The sequence below is a fragment of the Plectropomus leopardus genome, chromosome 20 (assembly GCF_026936395.1).
Source record: "Plectropomus leopardus strain MGB_pleo_1.0 chromosome 20, ASM2693639v1, whole genome shotgun sequence".
NCBI lineage: Eukaryota > Metazoa > Chordata > Actinopteri > Perciformes > Serranidae > Plectropomus > Plectropomus leopardus.
Genome location: NC_142195.1, coordinates 26,828,721 through 26,852,700, shown reverse-complemented (window position 1 = coordinate 26,852,700; position 23,980 = coordinate 26,828,721). Strand labels below are relative to the sequence as shown.

Sequence of the window (23,980 nt, the reverse complement as noted above, 5' to 3'; positions counted from 1 at the left end):
TTTTAACAGGATGTTGGTTATTACCACAGAGGCCTGTTGCCCCGTCCACTTAAACAATGAATGTGCTCTCAAATTATCTAAACTGTTCCACCTTTGTGGTTTGTTTAGGAAAATCAAGTGCCTTTCAAAGCTGATATAAAGCTGAATCTTTAGTTTCTAATTTTCCCAGACTAAAACAGCGGGTCGGGGTTAAATTTACTGAATTTTGTACCAGAAAACAGCAAGCATGCACACAGAGGCTCATTCCTTCCCAGTAGGAACCAACAACCTATAATTTTCTGTAGGAGTAAACTGCACCTAAAGCAAACATGTTAGGTTTTTATATAATGCTTATTCCAAAAACACTGTCTTGCAGAAACTCTATCATGATGATGATGATTATAATCAACTGTATATTCTAACAGAAAAGCACCAGCAGGAGTAAGAATAGTTGTGAACAGCAGGAGCAGCTGCAGATCTCTTTTGTTAGCATTAGAAGCGAGTAGCATCACCAGGGATAGTTGTTGTTGACATTGGCAGCAGCAGTAATAGTAGTGGTTATTAATTGCACTAGTTATTAGCAGCAGTAGTAGTAGTAATAATAGTGGTTATTTTTTGCACCAGTTATTAGCAGCAGCAACTGTAGTAGTAGTAGTAGTAGTAGTAGTAATAGTAGTCATAATGGTGATGGTGGTAGTTTGCAGCAATATCAGTTTAGGCAGTAACAGTGGTACCAGTATTAGTAAATGTTAGTAGCCACAGTGGTTGTAGTTTTTCGTAGCGTCAGCAGGAATAGTTGTTGTTGGCTGCAGCAGAATAAGTAGTAGTAGTGTATAGTATAGTAGTAGTAGAAGAAGTAGCTGTTAGTAGCAACATATATAAACAAACTGCAGCTAGAACAACAACTATTACCGTTAACGCCTTTTATTACCGTTGTTGCTGCCATTACTAATACTAATGTTGCTGCTGCAGCAGGAAGTAGCAACAGCTACTCCCTACTACTGCTACTACTACTGTTGCAATTGCTAATACTGTAAGTAAAAGAACAATAACTAACATTACAAATAACTTGTTTAAAAAGAAAAAAAAAACAGTTCTGAAAGCGACATACAGACACACATCTTCCACTCATCATATTACACACATTTGTATCACATAAAATTTATTTCACTGCTCTCTTGTTTGGAGCTTGTAGCGCCTGCTAATATGTTGAAAAATTGTCTGTTATACCATATCAGTATCATGACCCGTGCTTCATTTCTTAAAAATAATAGCAGGTGAGGTGACTGCATTTCTGTTCTTCCTCAGTATGAGTTTGCTTCACTGTTTCAGGTAAAAATTTAGGATAAGTCGAAACAGATTGAGAAAGGTAATGGTTTTGCATTTGATTTTTAGAAACTAATTTAATTAAACATTTCAAATGACAATTTTTCCTGAACATTTAAAGTTTCTGCAAGGCAGTGATGCAGATGTTGCAACTAGAGGTTGACTGATTATTTTCTGATTGCTGATAATGAGAACATTTGGCTAATATAGTCCAAGACGGATGTCAAATATTAATATAATATCACAATCTGTCAACCTCTACATACAATATTTCTGAATGCCATATGTTTGTAATACGCCTAACGGTATGAGTTTTTCCTGTATATTTCAATGGCGGAGGTAAGTTTACATGGTGCCCCTGGCAAAGAAATTTTTATGGAATTTCTTTCCTGTTTAAAAGCCATTCACTGTCCATTCAAGTGTATTTCACATAATTGCATCTTCTCTGGAAACCATATATTAAACCAATATATGTGAATAAGGTGCTTGGTTTATGTTGAGTATCAGCAAGTAAACATTTCAGTCCATGTTTATGTCACAGATGTGTTAAAGCTGGTGTACATTTCTCTGGTGTTTGGTGTAAAATATAAATATAAGCCATTATTTTGGATGAGATTGATACAGCCGGATTTGAGCCGTTTGAAAGCGATACCAAGACATTTTGAATGTTAGTTTTCTTCAGTCATTCAGGTTAATGCAACTGAGAATAAGTTTTACGTATAACACATAAACCCACAAGGTTTTTTAAAAATGTTTTCTTCTGTTTTCAAGTAAATCCTCCACATATTGTAGTGTTGCTGAGTAAAATAAAACACACGTAAGTTCATTATGCCAAGGTATCGTTATGAGGCTTTTTGTGGATCCACCTGGCAGTGCTGTATATCTGTTGTTTACCTGTTGAATGCCATCAAACATACTCAGGCTCTGGTTAGTAGAAATAGTAATGTTGCGCTAACCAAGACTGCAAATATTAGCAGATAATGTTCCCATCCTGTGTTTAGTGTGTTTTATATGAGGATATAAGTGTATGAGTACAAAGTAAATGTGTGTGAGAATGTGAGAAGTTCACTGCTGTCACATGGAAATCAGGTTTTTCGGCCTGAAGGGTAACTTAGAAAAAACTAAAAGTTGTGATTTAAAGTCTTTTATAGGAGTAGTTCAGCGTTTTGGGAAATGCGCTCGTGACGATGCAACAAAGATTTTTATCAGGCATAAATCTTAAACATCGGACTTTGGGCAGATCAAGGCGTCATTTAACTGATTGCAATAGGCTATATTTAGCTTATAAAGTAATTCCATCAATGCATGGGAACACGGGCGCGCCCCTGGTAAATTGTCTTTCTCTCCCCTTAACTAGACCCAAATGTGTGTAAGAGCAGCAGCTTAGCCGTGCCTGCCGCAAAAAAACCACACACCATTGCCTTTTGCCTTCAGCAGTGGTGCATGGTGTTTCTCTGCCCTGCTCTGAGGAGAGAGGAGGAGAGGAGAGCGGTGCAGAGCTTACTGCAACCTCACTCACTACAGCAAGTACGCGAGCAAAGAGCCAACAAGGCTTTTGTATTAATGATGCGTAATCCGCCCAAAAGATGTGATGATGACAAAATAAACACTCAAGATAAAGCAGCTCCCTCGAAAAATGACAAGATCAAAAAGATTAATCAAAGGCTTTGTCATTTGAATGCATTTGTATTGCGGAACTATTCATTTAGTCATATTGTTTAGCATAGGCTATATATTGGATTAACTGTAATAATTTTGACGCCTACTTAAAGTGTGCACTGTGCAGCCGTATCAAGTAGAAAAATAGGAGTATTGCTGTGTGGGACTTGGTATTGGCAGATACTCCAATATTATGACTCAGATCGGGATCCATGGCAAAATAACGTGATCGGGACATCCCTAATTGCGATACTACTGACCAAAATTTTTTATAAAATTGGCTGTGGCTATTCTTGGTCCACAGAGGATGAATCTTAGATAATTTAGCAGCCCTTGATTTTTCCCCTGGTGCCAAAATTTCAGCTTGTGCACACATTTATAGGCCAGAACCTGTAATACTGTTTAAGAAGCAAAATCATCACGTGATGGTTCCCATGATTTCCAAAATTCTTTTATGTGACAGCAGTGAGATGTTTGTTTAAAAACGAGAGGCTTTGGTATATGAATTATCCACTGGGCCACACTGACTGTATGTGTGTGTGCATGTGTGTGTGTGTGCAGGTTGGAGCCAGCTGGCAGCCATGCACTGTGTGATGCTCCCTGACCTCCTCGGCCTGGACAAGTTCAGACCTCCTCTGCTGGAGATGTTGGCGAGGAGGTGGCAGGACCGCTGTCTGGAGGTAACACACACACACATATTGTATGCAGAGCTCCAAGCTAAGTCGAACATGCCAACCCTTTTTCATAAAATAATGTTAAAATGATTTTATTCTGTATTGTAGAAAAGTAACGCACAGTAGGTGAGATGCTGATCACTGGCATTAGACCTGTAAGAAGTGTGATTGTTGATCCTGAAGACCCTTAAAGACTCTATGTAGCATGTAATAAAGTAATTATCAGAGAAGTCTTATTTTTACCCTCTTTTTGGTTTTAGGTGCGAGAAGCAGCACAAGCTCTCCTATTGGCTGAGTTAAGAAGGATCGGACAATCTGGACGTAAGGACACCATCGACATGTGGGCTCCCTACCTGCCTCAGTATGTGGACACTGTCAGCTCCCGTAAGTACCTCAGACTGCCTCTTATCTGAAAGAAAGAAATCTGTGTTTGGCTCTGTTGATTCTTGGTACTGGACAGTATTTGTTAACAGCTCTTTCTTTTCATATATTCCAAAAACATGCTGACTGTGAGCACATTAATGTAGTTTAATTTCAATTAATATCACTTGAGTCGGTCTGGTCTCCAGAGAGATTTTGGTCTACAGGTGTTGATATCGCCCCTCAGAAATCAAAAATGACTAACTCGCATTTGCATTTTGGTCTGTCAGGATACTAATCTATCCAGTCAGTGATTTTCAGTTGTGGTTTCCCGGATTAGTTATCAAAGCGATTTTCATGATGATTAAGAAAAGGATTTAAGATTTGTCTTTTCGCAACTGTCTCAATTTTTTGTGTTTTTTTGGGGGGGGGTTTATATAAAAATCTATATAAACATTCCTTTACCCAAAATTATTATTATTAGTAAATTTACTTAAGTAAATTAAGATTTCACTAAATTAAACTATAAAATTAAAATTAAATTAAATAATCATTTATCATAATTAAAATATTCACATACTCGTTCTAATTGCCCATTGTCTGTTTTCTTGCATTTATATTTTTACACACTTTACATACTAAGCACATCATACATACTTTTATTTTAAATATTTACATACTAGTGCTAATTGTTTACTATTGCTGTATTTCTAATTTTCTAATTATATTTTTATATACTTATGCTTTAATTCTCTGTTCTTAGCATCGGAGTGACTATAACAAAACACAATTTCCTCCCAGAAAGTATTTCTTATTCTCATTGTGAAGGTACTACGAAAATTGGAGAGAAATTTTATTTGGCGACTTCTAGAAGAGGATGTGCTCGTTTTCAGTCCCACCTGCAAACGTGTGATTGGTCAGTTGTTTCATTAACTTGTAGAAGCAGCTAACAAGGAGCGCAACACAAAACCTCTATGAACAAATCCGAGATATATATCTCTCCATCCCCCTTTTCTTTCACTCTCTCTGTCTCTCTCCATTTTTCTTTTTCTTTCCGTCTCTGTCTGTCCTCTGTTTATTCCCATGTCTCTGTCTATAGTTACACCTGCTGATGGGAAGAAAGGTGAATCTCCACCTTCTTTTACTAGAAACAGCCCGCTAAAATGTGTGTGTGTGTTCGGGAGTCGCCCTGTGGTTGCTGAGGATGCTGGGGGTTTCTCAGGGGAACAGTTGCCATGGAAACGGGCACCGGTCAGTGTTGTGTTACCACAGCAGTACCGCAGGCGGGGGGAGGTGGAGGGGGGGGAGTGATGGGCCGGTGACCTCAGGGGACGAGGGAGGATGGAGGGGAGGCAGAGAGAGGGAGAGAGAGACAGAGCGAGGTTAAAGGGTCACTGAATTTGATCTGTGTGCTGCACAGCAGGACTGGAACAGAGAGTAAGATGACGCCTGCTGGTCCTGGAATATCACGGGGAAAGTCGGGGAATGTGTCGAATCCTCTGGAGAAGGCCTCTGAATCTGGAGCTGTTGTTAAACACTAAATATGTAATTTTAACACATTTTGAACTCAAAAAACACATTTTCGTCCTGTTAAACAGAGTGTGTCTGTCCTGGTTTACTTTTAATGAGAACAAGCAACGGTTAAATGTTCTGTTTGCCAAAGCAGGAGCTTAACACTGCTCAAATACAGCTCTGATATGTAGGTTAACCCTTTGAAACCAGAGCAGATTGGTGTGAAACGTGTTAAAAAAAGGTACAAAACAAAACAAGTCATTATTATTATAATTATATAGATATAGGTATAGATTTTTGTTTTCTTGCTCTTTCTCTCCCTATTTTAAAACAGTTTTCAGGTCTTTTTCTTAATGTCTTGCAATTTGCAGGACATTTCTTGCCAGGGTGCTCGTTGCCGTGTTAGTCATGCTTTTTTTTTCAGGTTATTTTCTTGTGAGAGTTACAAGAAAATCACCCTTCTTTCCTGCTTTACGTTTTACGCAGACCTTTTGGTGCTGTTACTACCTCTATTCCTGTCCCAGAGGCGAGACCACTCTGTCCCCCCTTTCCGTGATTTGATGTTTTATACAGAACAGCAAGACGGCATAATGGCGTGATATTCCCACCTTGAACAGGCAGTGTAAATACTTCTACAGCGAGAGAGAGAGGATGAGCGAATCAATACGTTGCACGTAGCTTAACAATAACATGAGATTTTGTTGTTTTAAACAGGCAAATTTGCAGCAAATATATGTTGATTGGACAACATTGCAAGGTTGCACTAAATTCACGGGTACTGGCTGAATTTGCGTTGTTTGTCGTGATTACAACATCGCAGCGTCCTGGAGGGACTGACTGTACACTGCTCACACACTCAACCTGTCTGGCTTTACTTGGGATGATCAGTGTAACTTAAGTGGAGTGAGTGGACCTTTTTCACACTGTTGACAGAGCCATCAAATAGGCACTCTGTAGTCCTCTTAAGCCCCCCCACCCCCCCTCTCTCTCAGCTCATCCTCTCCAGCAGCAGAGAGGTTGCTGTTTGAAGGGAGACACCTGTATTTATCCATTAGCTTTTAGTGCGAGGAAATGTCACTAAGTCACTGACAGAGTCTCACTGTCGCAGCATGGGGCCGACCAGACAACACAACATATACACACACACGAAGCAGCGGCCATGACCTTTCAGCTCTCCTGGAAGCGTTTAAAAGGCTTTAACACAAAGGAAACAGGGCGAGCTGTTGTTGTTAACCTGCACTCGAGAGTCAGTGAGAGAGAGAAATAAACTGTCCACAGCTCACACAAAAAAACCAAACATGCACAATAAGATGATTTTGGTGAATTCCCTTTTTTAGAATAATGATGAATATTGTGTCCAGCAGCACCCAAAGAGTCATAGTTTTAAATTAAAGCTGCCCAGAGCAAAAAAACTATGTGTTACAAATGCAGTTATCTAATCAGGCAGTGAAAAAAAATTTGTGATGTGTAATGTAACTGCTGGAGCTTTTCCAGCTGAGCTGTGTGCACGTGTCCATCTCACCACTAAGTGGGACTGATTAGAGATTTGACATACTGGACACTATAGACGTTAACTCTGGGATTGACTATGTCCAAAGTTCATAAATATGCACACCAACATCTCGTAAACTCATTAACACCAAACTATTTCTTGGCGACCAACAGCCAGAGTTGTGAGTATATCTGGCAACTTGTGCTAACTGGACGTGCCATATCGAAATACTACCAAACCGCATAAACGTTAAAGGACGTCCACACAAAGTATGATAACTATAACAGTAGTTTTAAAATCCTTCCAACTCGAACGGATGATGGAGTTGGGAACTGAAATTTAGTTCCAAAATTGGAACCGAGTACTTAATACCAAGTACAGGATACCTGTGACAAAAAAAATAAATTTTGGTTCTGCTTATTGGTTCCTGAACGTGAACATAAAAATTAGTTAGTGCAAATAAAGTCTACATATATCTGCAAGGCCATGGCTCGTCTGGGTAACTTCAGAGCTGCAGGGGGGAGAACAGGAGCAGCGGAGGCGAAAGAGTCGCTCCACTCTCATATTCACGCTCACTTGATTAAACAAAGTCCGCGGCATTGTTCACGCTCACACACGCATGAACACACACAGTTTTTAGGGTCAAACTGTGTGTGTTAGGCTGTGTCTTTGATCATTGAGCAGCAGTGACCCTTTCCTCGCTCTCCTTTGTCTTTAGTTTAATATCTGACTCGATCGGCCGGTCGTGTCTGTGACTTTAACTCATGAACCTGCTGTTGTTAAAGATCCGCCTCCTCCTCTCATCTCCTCCTCCTCCATCCTTTTTCTTTGCATCTCTCTTCATCACCTCTCCTCCCATTTTCACTTCTTTTACCTCTGCTCCTTTTTTTGCCTCGTCTTATTCACCTCTCCTGCTCTTTTCTTTCACTGTTTTTCGATCCCATCTTTCCCTCTTTCCCACCCCTTCGTTCCTTCCTCTCCTCTTTTTCCCCTTTTCCTTCTTTTTTTGGGTGGATGGTGGTGAAGTTAAATGGCATTTTATTCTACTATTTAGTCTTTTTTATTTTGTGTTTTTATTAGATGTATAAATAATAAAACGCAAACAAAACATTTAAGAAACAAGTAATGGAAATAAAATATAAATAGAAACATGATAAAAATAGGAGACAAAGAACAGGTGGGAGTCCTACACAAATTTTAAAAATAAATAGATGGGATACATATTATGAAGTATGTGGTGAGATGGTGAAAAGGTATCAAAGATAATTTAAATAATAATAATAATAATACATTTACAATATTAATATTAATAATTTATGATATTTTTTAAATAAAAAAAAATTGACATTTGTGTATCGATACACGCAAAAATATTATGCTGTGGCCTTTTTTTTTTAAACCAAAAAATGTTCTGCTGATCATTTTTCCAAATAGTTATTTAAGTTAACTTTTCAAAAATAAAACACAAATCCAAAAAAGATAAGACAGAACTTTATTTATCCAAAAGGAAATTGCTGTAGAGCAGTTGAAATACAAAGGTGAGGAGTGCAGATATAAATGTGCAATATAATTTTAAAAGGACTAAAAAGCAGAAAACCAAATGTAGAGCAAATATAAAATAAAATAGGTTTATTGAAAATATAACCGTTAAATGTAAAATATAACAGAAATAGCTAAAAGTAAGGTGCAAATGGTAAAGTACAAATATGTGCAAACCCATTTATACTACATATGCAATAACACAAACTGGTTACCAGTATAAATGATGAACATAGTACGTTTGCTCATAAATTCGTTAGTGCATTGTCAGTTCTGAGGCGCTTGTTGTAAAAGTAGAAAAGAAAGAAACAAATGGTCAAAATGAAAAAGAAATTGAAGCTGAAAAAGATGAGAGGACACTGTGATTTAAAGGACAGGAAGTCCACGATTTTTAACAGAGCGGGAGAGAGAGCAACAGACAGAGGAGAGGAGGACGGGATCCTGGAGGTTAACAAGGCATGCTGGGAGCTATGTGTCATGGCTGACATGACAAGCTTGACCTTGGAGCGGGGCAGAACGCCTCCTCCTCCTCCCCCCTGTCATCCACCCCTCCTCCACCTCCCTCTGCTCCTGCATCTCTCGCTTTCTCATTCCCTCGGCCGGGACAGCTGAGTTATAGGGCCGGTGTGTGTGTGTAACATGAACCACCTTAAACAACAGAATTAACCAAATCTGCACGTTGTTTAGTTGTGAAATTATGTCTCATAATAAACCAAAGTTATCACTGTGACTTCATTTCATTCACACAAAGTAATCAATCAGCAGTGTGCTGAATATTGGGGCTTTCTGCACCTCGTGATTTACACCAGGTGTCACTGCAGGAGGTTGTGTGTCCTTTATGTGGTGAGGACGATGTTGACATGTGGAGGTCAGAGTGTTGGGGTGTAGCTCGACTCGAATTTAATGCAGAAAACCTGAGTTTATGTCCTGATACGGACCAGCATTGTGAGTTTTTTCACTAATCTTTTGTGGGGTACAAACTACATGATGTCAGCCCGACAGTAAACGACAGAAAGCAGGTTTCCATTACAGATTAATGCAAAACTTAAGAACTTCTCTTCGAAATATGGATAAAACACAATTGCGAGATGCCTGCGTTTCCACTGAGTGATGTTAGGCGACTTCTTCTCTGGTGATAAAATTCCAAGAAGCATAGCAATGGAAGTTCAAAACATTAGCAGGTTTATTTCTTTTGCAGCCATCGAACTAGCCGTCATTATCTCCAGTTGAAAGCGGAGTAGGTGTGTTACGTGAGCACCTTATACGTGGAAGCAGCCACGTTCTCCCAGATGAACCCTGCAGTGTTTGGAGAATCAGGTCTCCAGTTTGTCAGATTTACTAAATCCTTACACTATTTTAAGATCCTACTTAAAACCCACCGTTATATAGCAAGCCTGCTTATAGCACGTCCATGTGCGACGTTTTTCTTTGTTTGTTTCGGTCCTCCCTGTCCCTCATTAAACTGTGTTCCATATTGTAAATCAGTGAAACTCAATTGATTAATGAATTCACTGCTTTGTAACTGCATGTTTTAAAAAGTGCTATATAAATAAAGCTTTACTTACATGTAGCACACTGGAGACAGATGGTTTCAGAAGCGTTGTCACATATTGGAAATATTTGGTTTAGGTGAGGGGTGATGCCTGGGATGAGCATGCAGGAGGCAGGACATGATGCAGATTACACCCCAGTCCCGTCCCCCAGGTTGTCCCTGGCTGACTATGTTTTGGACAGTAAAAACACAGAGACCTTCCAGCTAATCGAAAAAAAATAATTCACACGTTTATCTAAAGTGTAACTGATGATTTTTTTGTCTCTAAACACTGTTGTGCTCAGTGTCAGTAAAGCTTGTGTGAGCTGGACAGAGGGAGACAGAGAGAGAGACAGAGAGAGACAGAGAGAGACAGTGAGAGAGAGACAGAGAGACAGAGAGACAGAGAGCTGTGTTTATGTAGAAACATCAGTACCTTTTTTTCCTCCCAATCACAGCGAAGCATCAATTATGTTTTAATTAAGTTCAATTAAGTTTTTATCACTTTAACGTTTGAGACGAATAATCAACAACCAGGCTGCGTATTGGCCTTCTGTCACTGTGTGTGTGTTTGTGTGTCTGTGTGTGTGTGATATAAAGCCGTACAGAGTCATTATGTTGAGCTGTCAGCAGTGTGTGTGAGCAGGTTAATTGGAACATGATGCACAATGTTAACCAGGATTAATCAATTTAATTACACATGGAGTATAATGACGTTTTTCCTGCTGCACTCAGTTTCCTCGTGAACACACGTGGGATGTTTGTATCAGGGACACACTGTGATGAGGATGTGTGTGTGTGTGTGTTTGCATGTGTACAATTCATTAATTAGGCTGTTTTGTCTGAGATTAGCCCGACGCAGGCTCCGTTACCTTTAGTCGCTTCATTCATTAGCGCAGAATCATTCATTAACCCAGACGCTAATGAAAAGCCACTCTTAATTGGCAATGGAGAGATAAAGGCTAAATGAAAACACTAAATATAGTGTGTGTGTGTGTGTGTGTGTGTGTGTGTGTGTGTGTGTGTGTCCATTAATTCTCTAGATAAAGAGGAGGCCCAGTAAACCTTTATTAGCTACTTAACCAGGACAGTTAGCCTGATAATGAGGATCAACACAGAAACCTGACATGATGAGCTCACTAACAATACACACACACACACACACACACACACACACACACACACACACACACACACAAGCACACAGTACACAATATTGGGGGTGGGAAGAATCATTGAGATACTACATATTTGTGGTAGTGCTGCTTACATTTGCACATACCACACTCTTCAAGTCCCTTTGATTATCTGTTGATCTGGTCAGAGCTGATGAGATCGATTGATGAGCAGCTGCTGCGAGTGAAACCAAACCCAGCACAATGAATTCAGTTTCACTTAAACTCCACCTGCCATTCTGCTGCTCCGTCTGTGCCCAGAGTGTGCTGTGTGCTCCGAGAGTGTGATGAATGAATAGCTATGGTTTATATTACAACAGCCCTCCTAACAAAGGTCCAGTTCAAAAATATAAAAATCAATAAGTGGAAGGAGGCTGCCACAATTTAATGAATCTGTGGGAAAACCTGTTCCTATGGTAGTACCAGCTGATATTTAATATAAACTAAAATGTTTTTCTTTCTCTCTCTTCAGCTGGGTCGACCACTGAGCCCTCCCCTCCAGCCCCGCCTCCCCCAGAGGCTCAGCCAATAGAAACGAAGGTTCCTGAGGAGGAAATGGATGTGACAGACGATGACATCACAGCAGGTAGGGACATGAAATCCGCCATGTATAAAAGACTTTTGTGTTAGGATGTAGAGGGTGTAACGTGTTTGTCCTTTAGGACCTTTTAAATGCATATTGAAACTACGCTTGTGTACATGACAACAGTCAATATAATGGCAAGCTCTGATTGGTCGGAGTCCAAAATGTAGTCTGCAGTCCCGGTGGCCAATTCACTACATTAAGTTATGATGCAATAATGTGACAAAGTGACCTCTGCAAAAGGCAAACATATTGCCACTGCTGGCATCAAGGAAAGGCTGAGGTATCAATTCTGGGTGTTTAACATCAAAGATCCAAAATGACCAAATCATGTATTAAAATCTTCAATTAATAACTGGGGCTATTATATGCTCAAATCCTTTAACTCAATAGGCTTATATTTGGGACAGGCATCTATATCGTTGGGCTTTTTATTTTTTCTTTGAGACCAGGGAAATTTTGACTGAATGAGAATTTGCCCCAAAACCACCCCAGAAAGTTTTTTAAAAAGTGAGAAATGACCTGAAAAAAATGCTTTAAAAAAGTAAAATTATTTTAAATGTGTAATTATGAATATAGTTCACTGGACATTTTTAAAACTAACCTTCTACATCTACTATTTTTTTTCTGCATCTCTCTTGTTTACTATGCTGGTTATACTGTCTTGTTTGGTGCTCGTGGTGTCAGTAAAATTAACTTAACGACTGAATTATAGAGAATCTTACCAAGCTGACATTGTGAGTAGTATGTCCATATTGACAAAAGTTTGAACAATGAGTTTTTTACACGATCCAAGCGGCTAATTAACATTATCCAATGAACTACATGGCGACTGGTTCTCTATTTGAGACAGGCCTTTATTTATCAAAATGTGGAGTCACACCGGGCTAGTAAAAGGGACCGAGTATTTAAGTGGGACTAAGCTTTTACCTGAAGTTTTAATTGTACTCGCAGACTCACAGTGACATATTTTATGGTGTTTGGGGTATAAAATTAAGGGATTGTTGTCCCTGGTGACCTGTGGAGCCTCATCTGGTTTCATATGAGAAACATTAAAAGGTCATTTATCATTTATGTGCTGCTGAATTTAGGAGTTTTGCTCTGCTGACTCTGAATGTAGGTTAATCAGTGTGTGTGTGTGTGTGTGTGTGTGTGTGTGTGTGTGTGTGTGTGTGTGTGTGTGTGTGTGTGTGTGTGTGTGTGTGTGTGTGTGTGTGTGTGTGTTTTAATCACTGCCACACAGCCCATGTGTAATGCCAGTGTACTGTGACCTGCATGGTGTTAAAAGCGGTTTGGTGTTTAGTGTGCACACATGCTCTCTCTCACACACTCACACACGATAAGGTGCGAAGCATTTCTCGCCGGAAAACGACTGAGACCTGCAGTACAGGTAGAAAACACACACAAGCATACACACACAGACAAAGACACACACACACACACACACACTCACTTTTCCAGTCCATTTATCTTTTGACACTTTTACCTGACAGTTTAAGTGTGACAGACACACAGGTAGATCAGAAAGGCAGATCCTCTCCAGTGGCGACACATTTTTATTTAACCCTCTATGGTGTTGCCTCAATGTTACATCTCGGGCTGTTTACAATCACAAAATACATCCTAAGCTATGTTGTAGTACTTAAAAAATAGCCCAGGCCCTAAAGAAACCTTTTATATCGTAACATTACTTTCTCTTTTTGGGGATTTCCTCACATAGCTCAACTCCAACTCGCCTTAAAAATAGTCTGAAAACGTCTTTTTCACTCATTTTACAATCTGGAAAAACGTATGTTAATAGAAACCCTACTCTGACATTTAAAAAAATGTCCTTAAATTATATTTGCTTGATTAGATCAAGGTGTGCATGGTTTATATTGAATCAGAAATTGGGAACTGTCATGATTAAATGTAATTTTTTTATAAAATGGAAAAAAGTAGTAGGATTTGATAAGTGTTCACTCACTCCTTCTCCTTTTCGGACATGAAATACTTTTGTTTGTTTACAGAATTTGTCTTTTGCTGTTTTTCTTGCTTATATTTTATTTTGTTCTCCTATTTTATTTTGCGTGTTCGAAATAAGGATCTAACTAACTAACTTAGTCTATTTTATGACAAAAGAACAAAAAACAAGGCACTGCAAACATTTTTTTTACCAACTGGCATTATTATAAGTACCATAGATGGTTAGGCAGAACATTTATAGTTATTTTTGGTTACTATATTACAGTTAGATCATTTTAAGATCAGTTATTAGTGCTGTTTTTAGCCTCGTCGGCTTTTTTTCCACCAGCTCGATGTCTGTAAACGTTGCCGCTCTGTTTCCTCTTACAGCAGCCAAGCATCATTTAATTTACTGAAATGGATTAAAAAATCACCGAAAAATAAAATGATATGAATTAATTCATATGTCTTAAGGGAAATTTATGTTCTAAAAAATCCACCACAGAAATGACTCCTAACAGCATCTTAGCATCCCTTCACCCTCCCTCCTCCCTCCATCCTTCTCTCAGACCAGTCAATATCGCAGATGTGTCTGACAATTTATCATTTCTCACAGCTCATTTTTCTCCTATTGACAGCAGTGTTTTTTCATTCAGTCTCTGCAGTATTAAATCTGTTAGCAGACGCCTCAAACACGGAGCAGAGTCTGAATCTTCTCTGCTGAGGAGGAAGAAACTCATTGAGTTTTTAAAAACTTTTCTCGCTCTCTGTTTGGCAGTCTTTCCTCCATCCTTACGTCTTTCCTTTCTCGAGTTTGTGAACTCCTCTTTTTGTTAAATCCATTCAGAAAATCTTTAATGAGGATGTACTGTTTTGAGAAATCTGTTTGTGTTTTGGGCTAAGGAGAAACAGCTTCATATGTGTAGTTTGTGATATTATTAAAGGTCAGCCCTTTCTTTTAGGAAATCAAACAAAGTTTTGATCTTCAGCATTTTTTTCTGCAATCGAAATTCAGTGTATTTACATTCAGTGCTGACCTCACCATGAGGTAAAGCAATGTGAGCTCAACAGTCAGAACCACAGTTGTAAATAATGATAATATATATATAAAATATTATATAATGACTGATAATCTGCAACAATAATGGGGTGGGGGGGGTCCGTCACTCAGGGGACAAAGATCAAAGAAAGTTGAAAATTATTAAAATAGATCGCCACTTTTAGTTTTTATTGGTGGTGCGGAGTCCGCCATGTCATTCCTACGCTGGGTTCAGATTGCCTAACTCACTTCTTTTGAATATTATCACGTGATTGATCACTTGAGCCTCGTAGATAATAGTTAAAAAGGCCTTCTAAACATTTTAGTAGGTCTGCGTATCTGTACTCGATACCTTCAAGGTATCAACTACAGCAACTCAGGGCCAAGTAGTATTAATACATCTCCAGTCAAACAATACCTGTGTCATATCTAAACGTCACACCTGTCACACCTCTTTTGATTCCCCTATGCCGGCATGCTGTCTAAAATCACTTCCTGGAGTGGCACAAAGCTGCTGTTATTTGGTTTGGTGTAAAAGTGGCAAAAAAATGAATTAGAAGTGAACCAGTGGTGTGATTTCTGTGTAAAAAAGATTAATACCGAGAGAGAGATGAGGCAAAGAGGAGAAGAGATACATGGGAAATGGAGGAAAAGAGAAAAGGAGGAGAAAATGAAAAGAAGGGAAGAGAGAAAACAGGGGAGGACAGGAGAAAAGGTGGAGGGGAGGTGATGTAGAGGACAGAAGAATGCAGGGAAAGGAAAGGAGGAGAGGAAATAGGAAAGGAGAGGAAACAAAAGAGGAGGAGATGACGAGGAGACAAAGGACAAAAGACAAAGATGTCAACAGCCCACAAGAATCACTCGGCTGCAGGCTGTTACCACGGCGATAGACTCATCACCTCACTCTACTGTCTCCCCTGTCACACACACACACAAACACACACAATTTAGGATGTGCAAGTGACAACAGTTGTTGCTCGGTGCCACAGCTGCAAAACCTCCCAGACCCCAGCTTACACACACACACACACACACACACACACACACACATGCACGCGCACAAACATAAACCTGTGTGTGTGTGTGTTTGTGTGCTGTAATTATGTCCCTAGCAGTGTCAGGGGACGTCATTAGGATCTGCAGCACCCTCCCTCTCCTCCTCCTTACCCCTCTCCCTCCCACTCTCACTCTCTCTCTCTCTCTTACACACACACACACACACACACACACACACACACACACACACACTTTTCAATTTAGCTCATTAAATCTCTGTTGGCATGACATTCTGATGAAAAAACATCTTCCCAAAGCATCCACACAAACAGTAAAGTAATGCATGCAGTAAATACGACTTGATTTATGATGACTGGAGATGTAATGGCAGAAAAATTCCAGGGTTTGGTGTATTTTCTAGGTTAGCAAGTAAAAGAAAGTGAACACAAAACAACATTTTTGACATATAAATAAAATAATTAAATATTAACGGTTGCATCAGGGGTTGTAGTTATGAATGATTTTAAAGTTTGATATAGTAAAGTTGCTCTTTGTAGCCCTGGAGGTCCAACCAGTGGAGGTGAGCGCAGCCTGTGGGGCAGTGGATATTTCCTGGATGACTTAAGCTTGTGCTTATTTGTACTCTGCAGCGGATAAAACCTGGATAATAAGAGTATTTGCTCTGACTGATGATCTGCTCGGACTGATGCACTCCAACATGTTCTCACTCCTGACTCATAAAATACTGACACTTCGGTCGTCCTACATGCAATGTAATGCAATATAATTTAATTTTGCACAATAAACCATTAACTTTATATAAAATAACGAAGGACCAGATTTTAGTAAAAGTATTTTCCGGAGGTAACCCTCCTGCATCAGTTTTGGATGCTCAGGGACAGTGTTAATTTACGCTTGTCACGTGCATTGTGCCTTTTCAAAATAAACTTCAATTTTCATAACTGTAACCTTATACAGTTTACTCTTTTAAATGCATATGTTTCATTTGAAAAAATAAAACAAGAAAATAGGTTAAAAAAAAAGTTTAAGCGCTCCACCAGCATTGATTTGTGCTTTATTGCATTTATTATCAGACCCTCTTTTAGACCCTCTTTTTGATGAGTCTATCTCCCTTTTTTGGGGGGTTGTTTTACAGTGTAAGCAGTTGTTGCAAATGCTGGAGTAGCAACTTTTTCTGCATGATATTCCACCACGAGGTCAGGCGCTCACCATGGAAAGGAACATGCACAGGCGTCCTTTTAACACATCATTAGTGCGGCATTTTGATTATGATATTGCTGTGAATTAAAAGACTTTATTGATACTTGCCTACACCAGCGTTAAAGCCCGATATTGTGGAGCAGTAATGTGGTTTTACAGTAGAGGGAAGAAGAGAGTATCTCATCTCTGCCTCTGATGAAGGGGGCGACCTCGGGGAGGTTAAAGGTCCCTGCTGGACACCGCCTCATCACCCCCTCCCCCTCACGTTCTCTGTAAGCTGGCGGGCGTTTTGTCTCCGTCAGGATTCAGAGCCCTGCGGACGCCATCAGCTGAATATTTTCAGCCAAAAACACGCAGAATTTAACTTTAAATATCTGCAATAGTAAAATCGGCTCCTTGTCCTTTTTTTTGTTTGAAGGAAAGAGACTCGTACCCCTGTGATGGGTCCACAGATAGAGGTCAGAGGTCAAAGGTCGTGCTGACCCTCACCTTTCGGTGTCATTAGCCCCGTTGTGATTTGGTTAGCTGAAACGCTAGCCTCCCCTGCTAATCTAATATGAGAGCCTGGAGGTCGTTTGGGTCAGATCGCATTTCTCCTCAGAACAGATTGAACTTATGGGGAGATAAATGGTCCGAGCTGCGACTGTGAGCGCTCTGATTGTTTCTGATGATTGTGTGTCTTCTATTTTACACGGCGAGGGACCCAGCTGCTGTATGAGAATATTATTGTATTACAGACACAAGAGTGAAGTTATCGTTCAAATGTTATTAATGTACAGGAATGTTTTTTTCCGGTTTCTCCGAGCAGAAACAGTAAATATCTGAGATGGCAGCACAGGACAGGATGTTATGTTACAGTGCGTTGTCGTTCCAAAACTTAGAGCACAGTTATTCTTTAAACAGGAGACAAAAAATAATAGATAACAGAAGTTGTTTTTTCTTTGATTTCTAACGTGCATTAGTCAAAGCTGAAGTCATATTGTCGAAATTCTGCATGCAGTCAGTGAAACAGAAGCCTGTTTGAAACAAAACTGTCATTGCTTTTTCAGTGTTGTGAATAAAACCTGGAAAACAGCACGATTTTAGGCCGAGACAAGTTTTAGAAAACTCACTATTGCCTGAAAGTTTTGGAAAAGTCTGTTTTTACTGTTTGTGGTGCTGATAAATGATGTAATTTTAAAGGAAAAAAAATCACCAACATTTTTAAAGAAAAAAAATCAACAAAATTTTGTATAATAATTTTTAAAAAAAGTTTATATTTAAAACAAAAATTCCCTTAGACATTCAGCACTAATGGATACAAAATATAGCCATTTAAATGTGTATTCCCCTGCCCTAAATCCAAGATTTCAAACGTGTTTTTTTGGGTCACGGAGATGTGATTGCTCTCTGAGTGAGAATTGTCGCTGGTGTTTTTATGGTCAAATAAGCTCATTTTGAGACATGCATGAAGTGTTTTGGTGCTTTTAGGGAGCTTTGGAGGAGAGATTAATCGTTTGTACAAGATGCATCTTGGAAATGCAGACTGTCTGAAGAGTTTTGAAAAAGTGGCTCCAGTATTTATATTTTTTAGCGATGAAAGAAACTATAATGTAAACAAATCGTGCTGCGTAATCAATTTACATATCTAACTCCACTGAAGCTCAAAATGTCCCATCAATATGGTTCAATAATCCTCTAACATAAATATTAGATCACAGTACGTTTTACATTCTGTCTCACACACACACACACACACATGCACACACCTGTCTTATGGTTGAGTGGACATTGTGATAACGTGCATATGAAGGGGGATGGGCAGAGTGTGTGCGTGTGTGTGATTGTCTGCGTGCATGTGTGTGTCAGGGTTTATGAATGTGTCACAAAGATAAAGCGCTGGCCTTGGGGTAGTGTGTGTGTGTGTGTGTGTGTGTGTGTGTGTGTGTGTGTGTGTGTGTGTGTGTGTGTGTGTGTGTGTGTGTGTGTGTGTGTGTGTGTGTGTGTGTGTGTGTGTGTGTGTGTGCGCTCATGTTCTGCTCACAGACGTGGAGAGAGTCGTGCAGACGGATGGAAATTAGTGGTTTACTTACTGGATTTCTCGGTCTCTGTCCAAACACCTGGTTGGCTCCCAGTTAACTGACCGATTGACTGACAGTTTTACGAACTGGTTTATAAACCAGCTGACTAGTTGATTAACCCTTAATATTACACACTTGTATCGCTCTGTGCACAAAATGTGCTTTTCAAAATAAAGCTTTAAAAAATATAAATTAATACTATTTTTTACTTTCATTTAGTTATTTATTTTTACCAACATCAGTCATAATAATAAATATTAAATATTCATTAATTTTCAGATTTTTTACCCTTTAAATACCAGGTTTTTGACATGATGCCACTATGTATTTATGTGAAAAAAACACACAAAAAATTCAAAATTGTTTTAAATGAATTATGTGAAATTCTTTTTAATATGCTACATGCTAAGTAGATTTTTTTATAATTATCACAGCCTGGGATACGTTAATGATGCAGTAACACTGACTGTGACAGTGAACGTAGTGGAAACAGTATGCAGTTTCTCCGTATGCCAAAATATGGTAAAAAATGACATCATCAGGTAGAAAATAGTAACAATGAAAAATTTGAAGACAAAAGCCCAAAGTAACCCAGAAATAATACAATGAATGTGTTTCTGCTTTGATGGCTATGAGATCAAAAATGTCAGTTTGAATGGGTTTCAATGGAGCATTTTTTCACATTAACAGTCTGAATGTTACTATTTAGTTTCCACGGTGTATTTTTAGACTTATTGTAGGAGCTGAGCTGGAAATTCGAAGATTAAACAAAAATACAAACTCTTGCAAGAATTAATGCCGTATGCATGAACACAGCCAAAATGATAAAAAAAAAGAAGAATTAAAAGCGTGTAAAATGCACCAAACAGTCCCTGAGGGTTAACCATCTCAGCTCCCAGTCGAAAGTCACATACAACCATTTACAGTGTGATAGTTTGACTGTATTTTTGATTTTTAGTCTCAAGGCAGCACACATGATAACTCAGAGTCCCCCAGTTTTTTTAGACAAGACTCAAAGGGGGTGTTGATAATAAATACACTCTCAGCCAATCACATCACTTACCTCATTGCTCTGAAAGCACTGAGCCAATCACAGTGCAGAATGAGAGTTTACAAATGCAAAGACGCACCAAATGATGCAGAGCAGCTCGACGTCAACACACAGCAACACAGATCTGCAGCCAGACGCAGATGGTGTTTTTTTGAAATGGTAGAAATAAAAAAATGCATTTATTATATGGCAAAATACTCAGAATGATGCTTGTCAAAACAGCAGCCCCTATTATTGAAGTTTTATTTACTTTTATTATTCAACTTTTATTGTGTAGTTCAATAGAATACGTTATATGATGATAATAATGATTTATAAAGAATTAAATTGCATGCTGCAGTGAGTGCGTTGATGTATTGATTTAACAGAGTCCACTTTAAAATAGCTCTAAAACGAGCTGTCTTTCATCCCTTGATAACTTGACCTCGTCGGATTCAAGAAACATTTTAATTGTCCTGCAAGATGTTGTTTTCCTTTGTCATCTTCTGAAGTCCTCGCCGGCCTCCCTCTGCTTTCTCTCTGTCTGTGTGATGGGAAGATAATTTTCTTTTCCCTCTCGCTCTAAGTTGTGATGCTTTTCATTTGGCCGAGTGTAAATTTAATTCTGTCAGACGGCTTTGATTCATCTGTGAGCCAGAGGAGAGCGCGACTAAACCGCGGTGGCTTTGATAAAAAATAATTCCTTCTTTATGAAGACGCGGTGTGATGGAGGCCGTCCACTGTCTCTGCATTAGGGAAATTAAGATCCAGAGCCATTTTTCAGACCGCTCCATTAGCAGCGTGAACGTGACAGCTGCAGATTGCTGAAAATATTGGTTGTATTAAAAACCTGTCGGATCGCAAATTAAAGTGCAAAACAAACACATAATTGATAAGAGAGGATAGAAGAATAAGACCTCAGGCTTTCAGTATCGCCAATCTGTGTCTCCGTGCAGTAGCTCTGAATTATGAAGTGGAGCAAAGTTAATGTCGGCGAAGATGCTGGAAAAGTGCAGCTAAATGAAATGTCAGAAATTAGTCGAAGTGATTATACTGAGTCAAAGTTATGAGATCGTAAATAAGTCCAAATTTTTAAGTTAAAGGTGCAGTTATTGTATACATTTTACAAACAGTTTCACTTCCTTCATTTTGGGTGATCCGTTTCTGTTTTGTTAAAGGTTCAAACTGTCAGACGGCTTAGTGTAGGGAACAAATTTGTCATCAAAGTTCACAAAGTTGTACGTGATGAGAAAATTGTTGCGTAGTAGCTTTGAAGTGAATCCACAGATCACTGTGGAATTCAATTATTTCGCCAAGAAATTTTACTTTTTTATGTGCTGGTGTGGCCAAATCAATGCAAATAAAATACTTATCACATGGGAATAATCAGCCCATCCAGCCTGGATAGTGCCACAAAAAGTGCAAAATAGTGGTTTATTTTTGCCCAGACATTGCCGTGTTTCTTGCATTGATAGTACCATGAAAAATATGTATATTTAGTACCTAGACTTGATTTTATGATCGATTGTGCCTTCGAAAGTGGTTGTTTTTTTAACTGAGACATTGTTACGTTTACGATACGGATTGTGCCACCAAAGCCGGGCATTTTCATAACCAAAAACCTAGCCTCGCGTTTACCCTGTAAATGTAAAGATATGTTGAGTTTCAACATTTTTGGGTAATAATAATGTACAAATGTAACACATTTGTGGTTTGCAGAAACATTCAATGCCAACATTTAGCAGGGAGGAAATCCAGGCACTCATTCACTCACAAAAATACGAAAAACATTTTTTAAAGCCCTGACAAAGACTGGCAGTGGTCAAAACATGTTGGCTTTTGAATGATTTATCCACTAAAATAAAGGCCTTTTAATGTAATTCCCTCCACATTTTTGGAGTGCCTGGATTTCCGTCTGTTTATTCTCCAGATTCCTGTTTTCCATGAGCACCTGAAACAAATTTCTCACCTCCGTTCGATCTGAGCCTGCAGAGTAACCACTCATCTCTCCCTTTTTCTACATTTATTCTGGTGTATTGGTTGGATAAATGACTTTAAATTTTCTAAATGGATGAATGTGAAAAACCATGCATCTACACTTACATTTAATTGACTGATAATTGAAAAAAAAATCACATTTTGTAAACTATTTTTGCATGCAATAGCAGGTTTATATGGATTTGTACAGTTATGTGGGTGATTGGATCGTGACGTCACCCTTGTCTGTTTTGGGAATAAGGTAAACTCAGATTGTCAGAGAGTTTTGTGCACAATGACTCAAACTAACAGCTGCTTTGAAGGAGTGTAATCAATTAAAAGACTGATGGGTGATCAGCAGATGTGTAACATCAGCAGCACGAGTCAGTCCAGCTGTTTGGGTTTGTGTGGTCTCCTTTTGTTACAAACTTGTATCCAGTTTGTTTGTGGTATCTCCCGCGGACGCCCCCTGACCCTCCCTCCTCCCCTCCCGTAGCGTCTAATTAAAGCGGCGTGTTCCCAGCGAGCGCAGATAGCTCCCCCGTCTGTGTCTTAAGACAGCGAAATACACTTAACCTTCAGATGGACTCGGCCCGGCTGGAAGGGCAGCCACCGTTTCAGGACTCAAATCTTTTTTCTCTATCAACTTAATTGTGTTTTTCAATTATTTCCCCAGATTTTCTGTCTCCTGACATTTGCTGTAAGGACAGTGTTTACCCCCGACTCTCCCCCTCCTCCCACAACACCAGCACTCTTTTGTTTCAGGGAACTTTGTCTTCATTCGGAGACATTTAACTCTTTGAAACCTGAGCAAATCACCTTGAATTCTTGAAAAAAATTAAAGGTGAAGAGCAACTTAACAAGAAATTATTTCAAAAATCAGCAAGAAATTAGAAAAAAGTAACAAGAATATCACCTGAAAATGAGCAAAAAAGAAAAGCAAAAAAAGTGACAAGAAAATGATATTAAGAAAGTGTAAAATAAATAAATAAATAAATAAATAAATAAATAAATAAAAAGATTTATATATATATTTGTTCTTCTCTTTTTAAATATGTGATCATAAGAATGATAAATATAAATGTTTTTTGGACATTTTTTATTTTTATTCCTTTTGTGAATAATCTCCCCATGCTCATTTTCAAATCATTGTCTTGTCACCTATTATGTATTTTATTTTATTTTATTGTTTTTTTGCAATTTTGCGAACATTTCTTGCAAAGTTGCTCATGATATTTTTTTACCACTTCGTCAAAAGAAATCAAACCAGTTTTCTCAGGTGCCATACGTTTAATTTCTTGTTAAAGCTGTTTGACGCAGCAAAACAAAACTGATGTTTTTAAAGGGTTAAAGGCTTGTTTTTATTTTTTTAGTTCTTCTATTTTTATGTTTTTGCCTAAATCTTCTCTCTCACGGCGTTTTACTGCTCGTTGTTCGCTTCTCGTGCTCCCTCCTTCGTTCTCACATCAGTTTCCTGCTGGTATTGATCCCCTCCCTCAGTCCCCGGTGATCAGGTTTTACCAGTCTCCCATTGATTACCAATGGAGGCAGAGACCAGGTGCATCATGGGAAGATGGTGCAGCTCGAGAGGGTCGGGTCGGGAAGGTTGTTGGTTTGATTTCCTCAGCAGGGTTTCTAAAATTTGAGACGTAAACAGAATAATCAGTTTATGAGTGAAATATAGAAATCAGATGTCCCTTGTCATCGTTTTTTAGGACAAAGTGAGAGTTTTGGTGGAATGAGATGATCTGAAACATGGAGCACTTTTGTTGTATTAGTGGATTTTAGACGTCAGATTACTGTTATCCATCCATTTTGGAGCACATCAGGGAATAAAATCTGACATTTTCTACGTTTACGTGCAGAAAATACGTCGTTTGCAC

At 38.9% G+C, this 23,980-nt stretch overlaps 1 protein-coding gene across 5 annotated transcripts in view; it reads left to right on the top strand.

Annotated features, from left to right (window-relative positions):
* The window catches only part of wdr7 (WD repeat domain 7), a 109,563-nt gene that overhangs the window by 44,036 nt on the left and 41,547 nt on the right, over window positions 1–23,980 (top strand). For all 5 annotated transcript variants that reach the window (XM_088071495.1, XM_088071497.1, XM_088071498.1 and 2 more), the window contains 3 exons: window positions 3,526–3,644; window positions 3,899–4,022; window positions 11,720–11,833. In XM_088071495.1, coding sequence (XP_087927621.1) covers window positions 3,526–3,644; window positions 3,899–4,022; window positions 11,720–11,833 — 357 coding nt within the window. The remainder of the gene's footprint in view (window positions 1–3,525; window positions 3,645–3,898; window positions 4,023–11,719; window positions 11,834–23,980) is intronic.